General features: G+C 37.3%; 1 protein-coding gene across 6 annotated transcripts in view; it reads left to right on the top strand.

Annotated features, from left to right (window-relative positions):
- The window catches only part of SCAF4 (SR-related CTD associated factor 4), a 114430-nt gene extending 102906 nt beyond the window's left edge, over nucleotides 1-11524 (top strand). For all 6 annotated transcript variants that reach the window (XM_036743388.1, XM_036743389.1, XM_036743391.1 and 3 more), the window contains one exon: nucleotides 9887-11524. In XM_036743388.1, coding sequence (XP_036599283.1) covers nucleotides 9887-10743 — 857 coding nt within the window. In that variant the 3' untranslated portion in view covers nucleotides 10744-11524. The remainder of the gene's footprint in view (nucleotides 1-9886) is intronic.
- The last annotated feature ends 983 nt before the right edge of the window (nucleotides 11525-12507 follow it).

Genomic DNA, 12507 nt, shown 5'->3' with positions numbered 1-12507 from the left:
TCAATCTTTTGCACTTTCACTTCTGACTTCATTATTCAACTGAAACTACTTTCTCTAAAGTTACCTTTGATGTCTTAATTGCCAACTCTGATAATCTTTTTCAGTCATCATCATTCTCAGTTATCTGCTGTATTTAACACTGTTGATCACCCTCTCCACTTGGATACTTTCTCGTCTTCAGGTTTTCCTGACACAACTCTCTCCTAAGGAGTTCCTCCTTTTCTATCTAACCTTTAGTTTCTTTTGCTAGCTTCTAATCACACCCCAACTGTGGCTGTTCCTCAAGGATTTTGTCTTAGGCCCTTTTTATCTTTATACTCTCTTGGTAGCTTCATCAGCTCCTATGGGTTTAGCTCATATCTCTGCATATGACTTCCTAGATCTACATATCTAGCCTCAGTGTATCCCTAGAGCTTTAGTCTCAGATCACCAATTGCCCAGCATGAATTTTAAAATGGATGTTTGAGACATCTTAAATTCAGTATATGTAACATGGAATTCATTTTCTTTTCCCACAAACTCTCCCCTCTGCCAAATGCTACTGTTTCTGTCAAGGACACTACTGTCCTTAAAACTTGCCATGTTTATAACTTAGGCACTATCCTTGATTCCTCACCATATATATCCAATCAGTTACCAAATCCTGCCCTTTCTGATTTCACAGTATCTCTTACTTCCAATTCCTCTCCCTCACACAGTCACCACCCTAGCTCAGGCTAACCTATTGCTTGTATTTTTGCAATAGCTTCCTAATCCTTACCCTACCTCAGCTCATACAATTTGACTCTATCCTACAAACTGCTGCCAGAGTAATTTTCCATAAACACCGATCTGACCATTGTGATTCCCTATTCAACAAACTCCAGGGGCTTCCTATTGAAGAAAATTAATAGAAAGCTAAAGAGTAAAAGAGAAAATGACATTCAACTTTAAATTAAAACAATTCCAGCCTAACCTATTTAAGCAAATTATTGATTTGAAAAAATAAGATGGTCAAATGAAAGGAGATACACTGATTAATTTTACATAAAAATGTAACCAGTCTTCATTGGTTGTTTGGAACAAGGGACCAAAAGAACCTTAAAACCTCTTCCAAACAAACAAACAAAAAAAAAAACCTTATACAGCCTGGTCCAAATCTCTCTCTCTCTAGTCTCATTGGATGTTACTCCCCCTCCTATCTCTTATGATGAAGCCAAATTAACCTTCAAGCTGTTCCTCACATGGGACCTTCCACCTTCCATCTCCATACCTTTGTTTTACTTGCCGTCTCACTTTCCTGGAATGTGTTCCTCCCTCACATCTGACTCATAAAGTCCCTCTCTTTGAGATGCACCTCAGGCACCATCATCTTCATGAAGCCTTTCCTGATTAACTCAATTGCTGCTGTCTTCCTTGTATATATAAATAAACTTTATGTGAATAGTGTATGTATTTTCATATGTATTTGTCTCTCCCACTTGAATTGTGAATAAGGATTATCTTGCTCTTTATATTTGTTTCCCCAGTGCCTATTATGTTGTCTGGTACAGTGTAACCACTTAATAAATATATGTTGATTGGTTCTTTTCCCCTCACTACTACTTGGGATTTCCTTGTTTTTCTTTTTTTACTGACCCACTAAACTTCAATAGTAGGACTGATGATGAGAATAAATCCAGCTTACTATGCAATGTAGAGGAATTTAAATTCCAACCATTTTTACACCCACACTCATTAATATCTACAGTTTTTCCAAATAGGAACTAAGGAAAAAGAAGAGGTGAGGCTATAGAAAGAAGAATATATAACGTCATTTGCTACTAGCATTATAAATTCTTAGGAAACCTCAAGAGGACTGCTTCAGAGATAAATAAAAGAAAAACTTCAAGACTAATCGTTACTCTGTGGACCAGGGAGGAAAGAAACCATCCTCAAAAGCAGTAGCATCAAAGAAGGAAACAGGCAGTCCTCTCTTCATCAGGCACTAGATACCTTGTGGAATCGATCCTTGACAACTACACCCTTCCCCCCCAAACTCTAAATACTTTACCATGCTGAATAGAGCCTTTGTCTTATCACATGGAGCCACCCCTCAGTGGTTTGGTAGTGGGGCAGTCCCAGTTCTCACAACTAGTGGTAAGGAGAGAAGTGAAATGCTATGGTGGAACTCAATAATGTTTTGAAGTTTGCTATAATAACATGTACCCTGTTACTAAGCAGTGTGACCATAAGGGAATCACTTAATTTTTGTAAGCCTCACTTTCCTCAACTATAAAATCTTATTTCTCCTATAACTTAGTATGTGGTCTTCAAGAATTGTTATGACTAAAAATTGATCATCTTACACCCAAACTTGTAATATATCTACCTGAATTTAACTGACTGGCCATGAGATGAGACGAGACAGTCCTTACCCACATCCAACTTTGAAAATCCTATATTTTGGTGTAATACCTACCAAAATCTGCTCTACCCTGGCTTTACCTTTGAGAACCCACATCACATGCAGGCAACAGTGAAGCATTTTGTCCATCTGTATCCATACTTTATACACGTAGTAATTATAGCATTTTAGAAATAGTAGGCATATTCATCTTGCTCCTTTATTTATGGATGGAATAAGTGAGGGGTAGCAGAAAGAGAAGCTATGGAAGCTGGAGGAACTGGGTTCAAATTCAGACTTTGCTGCTTCCTACATACACAAAATTGGGTTGGTTAACTTAATTCCCTTGAGTCTTGATTTCATGCAGTCATTGGATTTATAGTTGCTAATGACCTTAGAGTTAATCTAATCCAATTTTTCACTTTAACCATGAGGAAAATTTGAGTCCCGGAGAGGTTGTGACTTGTTTTATGCCACTTGGAAAGGTCTTTCTCCTTTGTATTACCTGCAATGAAAGTATCCCTTCCTATGCACCCCACATTCCCCATGTTGAGGCAAGTTTCTCCTTTCTTTTTAACTGCATTACGTTTCACCGTAGGTGGTGAAGTAGATAAGATGCCTGACTTGGAGGCAGAAAGACCTGAATTTGAATCTTGCCTTAAATACAGTAGCTGTGTGACTCTGAAAGCCTTAGTTTACTCACCAGTGATATGAGGATGATATTAGCACCTGTCTCATCATAGGGATTACATGGTATACGGGAAGCTCTTCGCAAATCTTAAAGGAAGGGCTACTATATAAATGTTAGATATTATTTTTTTACCACAAGTTAATAACTGCAACAACAATTGTTGCTAGCGGCTGCTGTGGAGGTGAAAGACCAACAACAAGAGCACACAGGAAGGCTGCTAGCACAGATTCTTTGACCTGCTTTTCTAAGGAAAGCAACTTTAAGGGGTTAACAATCTCACTTTAATTAAACATACATATATCATTCACTTAGTTCAGGGGAAAAAGCACCCTGAACTTCAGAGCAAATACAAACAGAAATTATAAGCAGAAACTATAAACAGCAAAATAACATAAATCAGCAGACAGGCTTCTATCTGTCTGACCATAGACATTACATACATAGTTACCAGAGAGAGAGAGAAGCACCAACACCTGGGTATTCAAAGCCGGAAGGTAGGGGTGCTCCAACAGCTACCCAGAGACTCGTCTGGCCAAATCACCAACACTCTTCCAGTGAGTGTACCCCCAAAAGCAAAATGCCAGCCACAGAGCTCATATACCCTGTTCAGGGCCCTGAGGGCTCAGTGCCCACTTAGCAAAAGGGGTGTGGAAAAGATCTTTAATCACTAGCACCAAATCATATACATTGTTTCCAATCAGTGACTCTCAGTTCCAACAGAGGCAAGACTCAGACACCCTATTGCCTTGGCATTCCAAAAGAGAAAACAGTAAAAAAAAAAAAAAAGTCCCATCCTTCTTACCATTACAATAACTTGTCTACTGATCAAATGGTGAGGTCACTGTGAGCTGTCATAATATGTTCAGCTCTTGAATTTACAGCAGTAAACAGTGCAAAACAATAACTGTCACTACTCCTTTACCTCGCTGCATTTTATCTTTCCCCCTGCTTAGTTCATTGACATATGTAGTCTGGAAAGGTTTTCTAGTAGCTACCTTTTCTTTAGCTTCTAGGTATTTCTCCTTTCTTGTGAAGTAGGCTCATTGAAGCAGGTCAGCATCAGTAAGCTTCCTAGTAGAATATAAGCTGTTTGAGAACAGGCACTATTTACCCACCATTTATGTGATAAGTGACGTGCAAAATACTGTGTTGCCAGTGTCTTATACACATTTGTCCTTACTAAATGTTTTTTGAATTGGTGAATGCACCATGAAAATAGGAAGGATGCTGGATTTGGAGTCAAAAGACCTGTATGACCTTGGGAAAATTAACTTTGCTAGGACTCAGTTTCAGCATTTTTTTGTAGAATGAAGGGCTAGAGTAGACTCTCTAAGGTATCTTCTAGATCTGAATCTTAAGAGTTTGGCTCTCCAGAGCTGTTCATTTAATTTATCCTACATGTCCTGACCCCATGCTGCTTTATAAAGTCTCTCTTGTGTTACGATCTGTTTCATCATCTTATTACAGAGAGATTTCTCATTTTTCCTTGGGTCAGATTTTCACAATGAATTTTGTATGACAGATTTGCTGTCATGAGAATTACAACTGCTGTTAGCTTTGAGTTGCTGTCAGTTCTTCCTTTTTCTTTGAATTAATGCCAAAGTTGTCTTTGAACTAACCCTGATTTCTTCAGCTAGCAGTGCCTATTAATGGAATGGAAACACAATACTACACTTTAGTATTCTTTGTGATAGAATTGAAATGAATAAGTTTAGCAAGAGAAGTAGCCTGGTAAAGGGTTGATAGAGAGGTGACTGTAGAGCCCCTAGTTAAGTCATTCCCAGTGCCTTAGGCAACTCTCTGACAATGTAAATTGCAGAAAAGCTGCCAGTCTGCATTGTTAGTACCTTTACCAATTGGTATTAGTACTCATTCCTTGTTATCAGTGAAATTACAGGTCTATTCCCTGTCCATAAGTTTAACAAGCTTAGCTACATAGCTTGGGATGGTCAAGACTAACCTTATGAAGGCTACAAAACTTAACTTTTATCCTTGTGAGTAGCAATCAAAGCAAGATAATTTGGCTTAAAGTTTTCCACCTTTTTTTTAAAGGAATTCTTCTAAGGAGTCATCTTATTTTTCTAACTTAAGATTATAAATGAGTTTTCATTTTGCCTACATCTTGAACCACAGGGCCTTATTTGTTGGAAGTCATCTAAGAAGGTCTTTGGCTAGTCCATCCTCTGCCTTGAGACAAGTGAATGCCTAACTCTCCAGGACATTCTCTCTTCCTGATTGTGTCACAGAGAGAGAGAACATGCCTTCTTTGGCAACCAGTTAAGTATTTATCATCCCAGCTTTCAACAAGTTCTAACTTCATTGTGACCGAAGTCTTACTTCTAATTTAATTCTGTTAGTGTGGGGAAGCTGGAGTATAATCAGTGTCATTAGGAAAGAAGTAGTAGTAGTTTGGGACAGTAGGTTTGTTATGAGCCAGATAATCAGTATTAGAGAAGTTTATTGAGTAGCAGTGAGGACCCGAGATTTGCACCATGTGTTTATAGTGGGAGGAGTCCATTCAGTTTCATGACTTTCAAGAAACTTGATTTTTGAAGAATAGGTTCATAACTGTTTGCAGAAGGGGTAAGAAACTTTTTACATGATGTCACACTTATTTGATATATTGACTAGTTTTAAGATGATAAAGAAACAAGATGATTAGAAAAATAATTTTTAAAAATTAGAAGCAGAAACAATCACTTCAAAAACTTTAATCATGTATAATGAACTTCTACCCTAATGTTGCTCTCCTAACTAACCCCTTTTCACCTTGTTCTATACACTATACCTGTTGGTAATCTTCCATTATATCAGCTTCTGAGTATATTTGATGTAGAAGACACCAGTACCTCCTCCTTACATTTGCCTCAGCAACCTTGATCATCCATCATACATGGTTTCAGAGTAGGTATTCTTTTTTCTTTTTTTTTTTTTTTTTGCTTTTTGGCAGGGCAGTTGGGGTTAAGTGACTTGCCCAAGGTCACAGCTAGTATGTGTGTCAAGTGTCTGAGGTCGGATTTGAACTCAGGTCCTCCTGACTCCAGGGCCGGTGCTCTACTCACTGCGCCACCTAGCTGCCCCGTAGGTATTCTAATAATAGTAAAACTGTGATTTTTGAGTTAAGGCCTCATCTTACTCCTACTTATTTCTTGTTTGTGAATTTGTATGTTAACATCTCAGGAAAATCTGTTCTTTCTTAAAATTTTATCTTGTCACAGAAATTTCCCCATTTACCTCAGCTTTGGCATTTTTTCCCCCTTTGAAAACTATAACATTAGATTAATTTGATCTGTCCCTGCTCCTGAAGATAGTTGTCTCTGACATTCAGAAGATAAATCAATTCATTTTGGTTAACTTTTACTAGAAACCATTTCACTGTCTAAACTATTGTCTTAAACTGTCCTCTATCTACCTGTGTGCATGGTTGGTATTAATTATATTCAAGATGATTGGTGCTTTTAAATCTAAGCTGTGAAAGCATGACTTGAAAAAGAAACAAATAGTAAAGGAGGCTGAGGTTCAGATGGTAGTCTTGTTCACATGTATTGTCCACAGGCATAATTCATGGCAGTGTAGCTTTGGAAGGATATGAGTGTTGGAGACAAGAAAGTAAGGTATCATTGAGCAAGCAACCAACACAACTTAGGTTCTTAGGAAAAAAACCCGTTCAGAGATCCATGTGAGAAATTTCATTTGCAAAATCAGTATTGAATTGGTACACAAGTCTGCTACATTTTAACCAAACCCAAAATATTACAACATTTGAAGGCAGCCTGGTAAGCAGCATTTCTCAAACTTTTTCCACTTGGGACCCCTTCAGTGCTTCTTAAACTTGTAAGTTGCAACCCCTGTGGGTAGAGTTGCGACCCACAGTTTAAGAAGCACTAGATAGTGGATAGAGAAGCCTGGCCTGAGTCAGAACTGGGTTTAAGTCCTACTTGTGACATGTCCTGTAGGTGTGACGTGGGTACATACCACTTTGACCTTTCCATGTTCTCCAGGTTTCAGAACAGTTATTGATCTTCATTGGTAGAGGGGAGTTTCATTGCGGGGAATATTCTATACTAATAGATTCACAGATCGACCACCCCTACCACCCAAAAAATTGGAAACAACTGTGTGTTTTTTAATATTTGTTTACATAGAATCAGCATGGTATAATAGGAAAAATATTCCTTAGGAGTGAGAATTGGATTTGAGCCCAAGCCCCAACAGTTAACTAGCTATGTGGCTATCAACAAGCACTTTATGTGAGCCTTCTTTGTAAAGTACGAGAAATCACTTTGAAATCATGTGCTGTATATATGTAATCTATTTAAAGGGCAGTTCTGTCTTCCAAGAATATATTGCTCCCCGCCCCCTTCCTCTCTCACCATATTTGGCAATCAGATTGTATATTGCCTTTCCTCCCAGTTTAAGTCTCTAATAGGACAACTTTTTAAATATCTCTAAATTAGCAATGTGTGCTACACTTAAAATGATAGTGGAGGAGAGTGGGTAATAAAACCTTTGTTATAAAAAGGGAAATGTTTATGCTCATTTCTATTATACAAAAAAGTAATTTGGAATGTCTTAATTTAAATGACATTTTTTATACACACACATAGTTTTCATAATTACCTATTCAAAATCAAAGTGTGCTTTTGGTATTTCATATGAACACAAACCTCAGTCATCTGTGTTCATGTATGTATGTTCACATATATTCCTTATTGGAGGAGAACTGCATTTTCTAGTAAGTTTTGCTTTGTGGGTTTGTGCTGGTGATGGTTTTGTAATGAATGTATGCTAAGTACAGCAGTATCTTAGGCTCTTTTATTCTCCATACTCTTCAGTTGGTTAAATATATGAAATCTGTAGAAAAAGATAATTTGCCTTTTCCCTTATTTTTTTAAGTCAAGATACCCTTCATATATTTAGAGGTAATTCCTGTCCAGATTTTATAAAAATGAGAAAGTTGGCATGTGGGCCAATTACTGCTGGCCTGTCACTTGCCTTTTTGGGGGTAGTGAGATTGTGATATTACTGAGGTGGCCCTATCACATGACAAAAATCAGCACTAACATGTAAAAATACATAAAGGTAAGCCTCTAGCAGCATATGGTAGATTCTCCTATGAGAAAATTATGAAAAAATTTACACATTTAGAAGGTGATGGCATTTTGTGATCTACACAAGAAATAATGCTTGCAATTGATGAGATCATGCATTTATTGAAGCATATGTTGTGTTTGTGTAACCTACCCTATATTATTAACACACATGCACATGGAGTGGATGTAACAATTCATTGTGAGGATTCTTGTGGCATATAGCAAAGTATGTGAACTGGGAGTTTGGTTGTTGATTTGGATTTTATTCTGTTTTCATTTTTAAAATCAAGTGACTTTTTTCATTTTTTGAATACATGCTGAATAAACAAGATTAACAGAAGGAACCTGGCCTGTAGGTAGTGTTACTCTACATTTCATAACGCGTTTTCATTTGATGCTTAAAGACAATTAAGGTGTTCTTTTACAAATAAATATAAAAGGTTATATAGAGCAATAGAGACAGGAACAACACTGAATCAACCCAAAAAGATTTCTCATAATATTGTTGACGTTTTTAAATACCTCTTGCAAGTTTAAAAAGGAAAAGGAAAATTATCCATCATCTTAGTTTTTACAGAAAGGTGAAATAAACCATTGTATTTAGTTGTGAAACTTGGGCTCAAACTTTGAACTTGGCAAGGAACATAGTAACTGTCATGCTTATCATTAAAATCATTATGTCAGGGATATATTTTATTAATTGCTTTGACCAAAAGAATTCCTTTAGTGGTGAACTTTCTAGTGTTGATTCTTTCTGATTATGCTGTTCCTAATCTTTAACTTTCTGGTTTGGAAGGACCAGGTTGAACCTTCCTGGCTTGATTTTTTAAAAGCCATTTCAAGAGGACTGTTGGGTTTATGTGTATGTCAGAATTTGAGCAACCTACATTAAGGTTACTTGTGCCAAAAAGAGAGTTAACCTTTTGTCAAATGGTTAATTGCACTACCCAAACATGGACCCCCCGCCCCCTTCAGTGGTGAGAAAACGGGAAAAAAAAAATGTTGGCTTATTAGAACTTGCTTTGCAAGTTCTTAACACTGCTGGAAGAAGAAATAGAAGATGAAGAGCTGAAAATCACTTTGGATTGGCAACATTTAAGACTTTTGGCAGTGCATTTTGGGAAAAATAAATGCTTTTTACCTTTTTGTGTGCCTTTATTTGTACCTTGAAGTGAGTATTTCACGTGACATGTGAGTTAACAGCCATAGTTAACATTTTAATCTGGGGAGGGGAGAATATATTGAATTTAACCAAAAACATGTTAGTGATTTTCCAACATTGCATGCAACACATTGGATTTCCAGGTTTGGGATCACAATCTTCTAATGACTCAACAAGCTGAATTGAAATCTAGTAAGTGTTTGTGTTATTTGCCCCAGTGTTTTAGTACTTTATCCTATTAATGGATAATTGATAGGAAACTGCCTCTCAAACTGACTAGGAATAAAAGAAAAAAAAAAAACCACAAGGATTCCCTCAAGACCTTTTTGTTCCTAAGTTGATGTTTCATAAAATTGCCCTTTTAGTTTGCTGTATCATTATAAAAATCTGCATTATGACCTCAGAGCTTTTAGGCACCTTACAAAGTTACAACTTGTATGTGGTAGGTACAATAGATACCTGATGTTATTTGAAATTGAGTAGCTGTAAGCAGCATTTAACTGGTATGTACAGGGAGAGTGATTGTAATGAAATAGTACTTTCTCTCCTAAGTGTTTTCTTACTGATCTTTTTAGGTACTCAAGGAGTTGCACCTGGTCCTGTAATTGGGTTACAAGCGCCATCTACTGGTCTTCTGGGTGCTCGGCCTGGCTTAATACCCCTGCAACGCCCTCCAGGAATGCCTCCACCTCATTTGCAACGATTCCCGTTGATGCCACCTCGTCCTATGCCACCTCATATGATGCACAGAGGACCACCTCCAGGCCCAGGAGGCTTTGGAATGCCACCACCTCATGGAATGAAAGGCCCCTTTCCACCCCATGGCCCTTTTGTTAGGCCTGGTGGAATGCCAGGACTTGGAGGACCAGGACCAGGCCCTGGTGGAGCTGAAGACCGAGATGGAAGGCAACAGCAGCCACAACAGCAACCACAACAGCAGCAACAATTTAGAAATGAAAATAGGCAGCAGTTCAATTCAGGTAGAGACCAAGAAAGATTTGGGAGGAGGTCTTTTGGAAATCGGGTAGAAAATGATCGGGAACGCTATGGTAACCGTGTTGATGACAGAGAGAATAGTAATCGTGAAAGGAGAGAATGGGGAAGAAGAACCCCTGAACGAGACAGGCACAGAGACTTGGAAGAGAGGAGACGATCCAGTGGACATCGAGACAGGGATTCGAGAGAGAGAGATTCTCGTAGAGATAAGGAAGAAAATCGAGGAAAGGAAAAACCTGAGGTGATAGATAGGTCAGGTGGTGATAAAACCATTGAACCTTCTAGTGGCCAAGTGGGAAATGCAGACACTATTTCAGAACTTGATAAAGGGGAGTCAACAGTTATAAATCCTACTGAAGAGTTACCATCAGAGGCTACTTCATCTGTTGATGAACCTGAAAAGGATTCTGCCTCAGGAGTAGAGGCCTCTCGCTAGAGACTGGAATTTGTCAAAATGTGACAGTGACATTGGAGCATAGAGCTTGAGGTGTACAGACAGATGCTGTATTATATTTGCTTCTGCTATATCACAGCCCCTCAGTAGTTGGTGGGGAATTATAAGCAATTTGATTGCTTCCCTTCTATTTAAAATAGCCACAAAATGACAAAAATATGAATAAAATATTACCCTTTTGCTGTAACTTTTTAAAAGTTTTGACTTTAAAAAGTTTACAAATCATAATTAGAAGTGCTTTCTATTTTTTTTTTAATTTAAGAAAAGGTAACAGTGAAAGCTCCTCAAACAATAGGGATGTTTTTAATAAACTCTATTTTCGTAACAAACTTTAATGTGTGCTATTCTTCCTACACTGCACTGAAGCGGAAAAGAAATGTTCAGCATCTTAAAGTTTGAGCTGTTAATGCTGTACTGAAGTCTAAATTAGACAGTTTAAATTGTTTATATTTGTTGGAAAAAATACATCTTTGTGTAGTTGAATTCACAGAAGCAGGTTTTTATTTGTAATAGTTGATTTTTAGATGCATTTTAATCTACTTGACCATATAAGGTAAAAAACGTTAGTGGTTTTAAAATGTTATTTGAAAAGCTAATTGTTAGTGTTTGTGATTCAATCAAGGTTTTGTTTTTCTCATTGGTTCTGTGGTGTTGCCCTAATTAATTTGTAGAAAGACAAATTTCTTTACTGACACAATTGGACCCTTAGGAAAAAGCAATTTGATATAGTCAAATTATCACCTGATAATATGCCCATTTAGGAGTTAGGGTGTGTTTTTGTTTTGTTTTTAACCCATAAATTGGGTTTTTTTTTATTTTTTTTTTGCCAGGTGGTTGAGAGGGTGGGGCTTGGGGAAAAAAATAGACTCAAAACTCCAGCATAAAATATATTTTTTTCTTGAGTACTGAGAATTTTAAGATGCTATTTGTTTTATGTAAGTCAAGCTTTCATTTCCTCACTAGTATTTTGTGTACTTCTTTACTGGGCAGAGGTATTCTTGCTGCATTTCTATAACACAAATCAATGGAGTTCAATTATCTGTACAGGAGATGAAAAAATAGCCAAAGCCAAAAGCAAATCTAAGGTTAAGGAATAGGGTATGAGTGTTCATCCAGTGCCCTAGGAGAAAGGTATTCAGTGTTGCACAAAACAATCCAAACACTGTGCTCATAAAAATTGTATTAATATTATGCATTTTTTTAAAAAAAAACTGTCTTGGCTTTGATGTAATACCATTAGTTTCTCTTCTCCCCACCTTTTCCCCTAAATGAAGAGGCAGCTGCTTTGTTACTTGAGTAATTTTTTTAATGCTGCTTTTTGCAGCAGGGCATTTGAAGGGGGAGGGTTGGGGGGGTGGAGGGCATTTTTATGTTCCTGCATTTGCAGAATAAAGGAGAAAATCCTGTTTACATATCTGTGAACTTAAAATTCCATGTGTTCAAAAATTTGTCTTTACTGTTTGTTTCATTCATGTTGGAGCCATTGAGTCACCTGAAAGGATATACGAAAGCTGAAATCATAGCCTGAAGAACAGCCATTATTCAAGTTTTAATTGTTCAGAATTTACTTGTTAGTAATTTTCTCAGAGAAGTTCTGACACAAATGAGTCTGTGGTTGGTACAATGAGTGCTTAGAAGAATGCCTATGTCCATGGACATAGTGGACTAGTGGAGATTTGCAAGTTCTAATTTTCTATTCCTTTAACATGTTAAAAACATTTTTATGAATTGTTGAAACTGCTATCA

This window comes from Trichosurus vulpecula, chromosome 2, assembly GCF_011100635.1.
Source record: "Trichosurus vulpecula isolate mTriVul1 chromosome 2, mTriVul1.pri, whole genome shotgun sequence".
Classification (NCBI taxonomy): domain Eukaryota; kingdom Metazoa; phylum Chordata; class Mammalia; order Diprotodontia; family Phalangeridae; genus Trichosurus; species Trichosurus vulpecula.
Note: the sequence above shows the minus strand (reverse complement) of the source record. Positions and strands in the feature narration are given on the sequence as shown.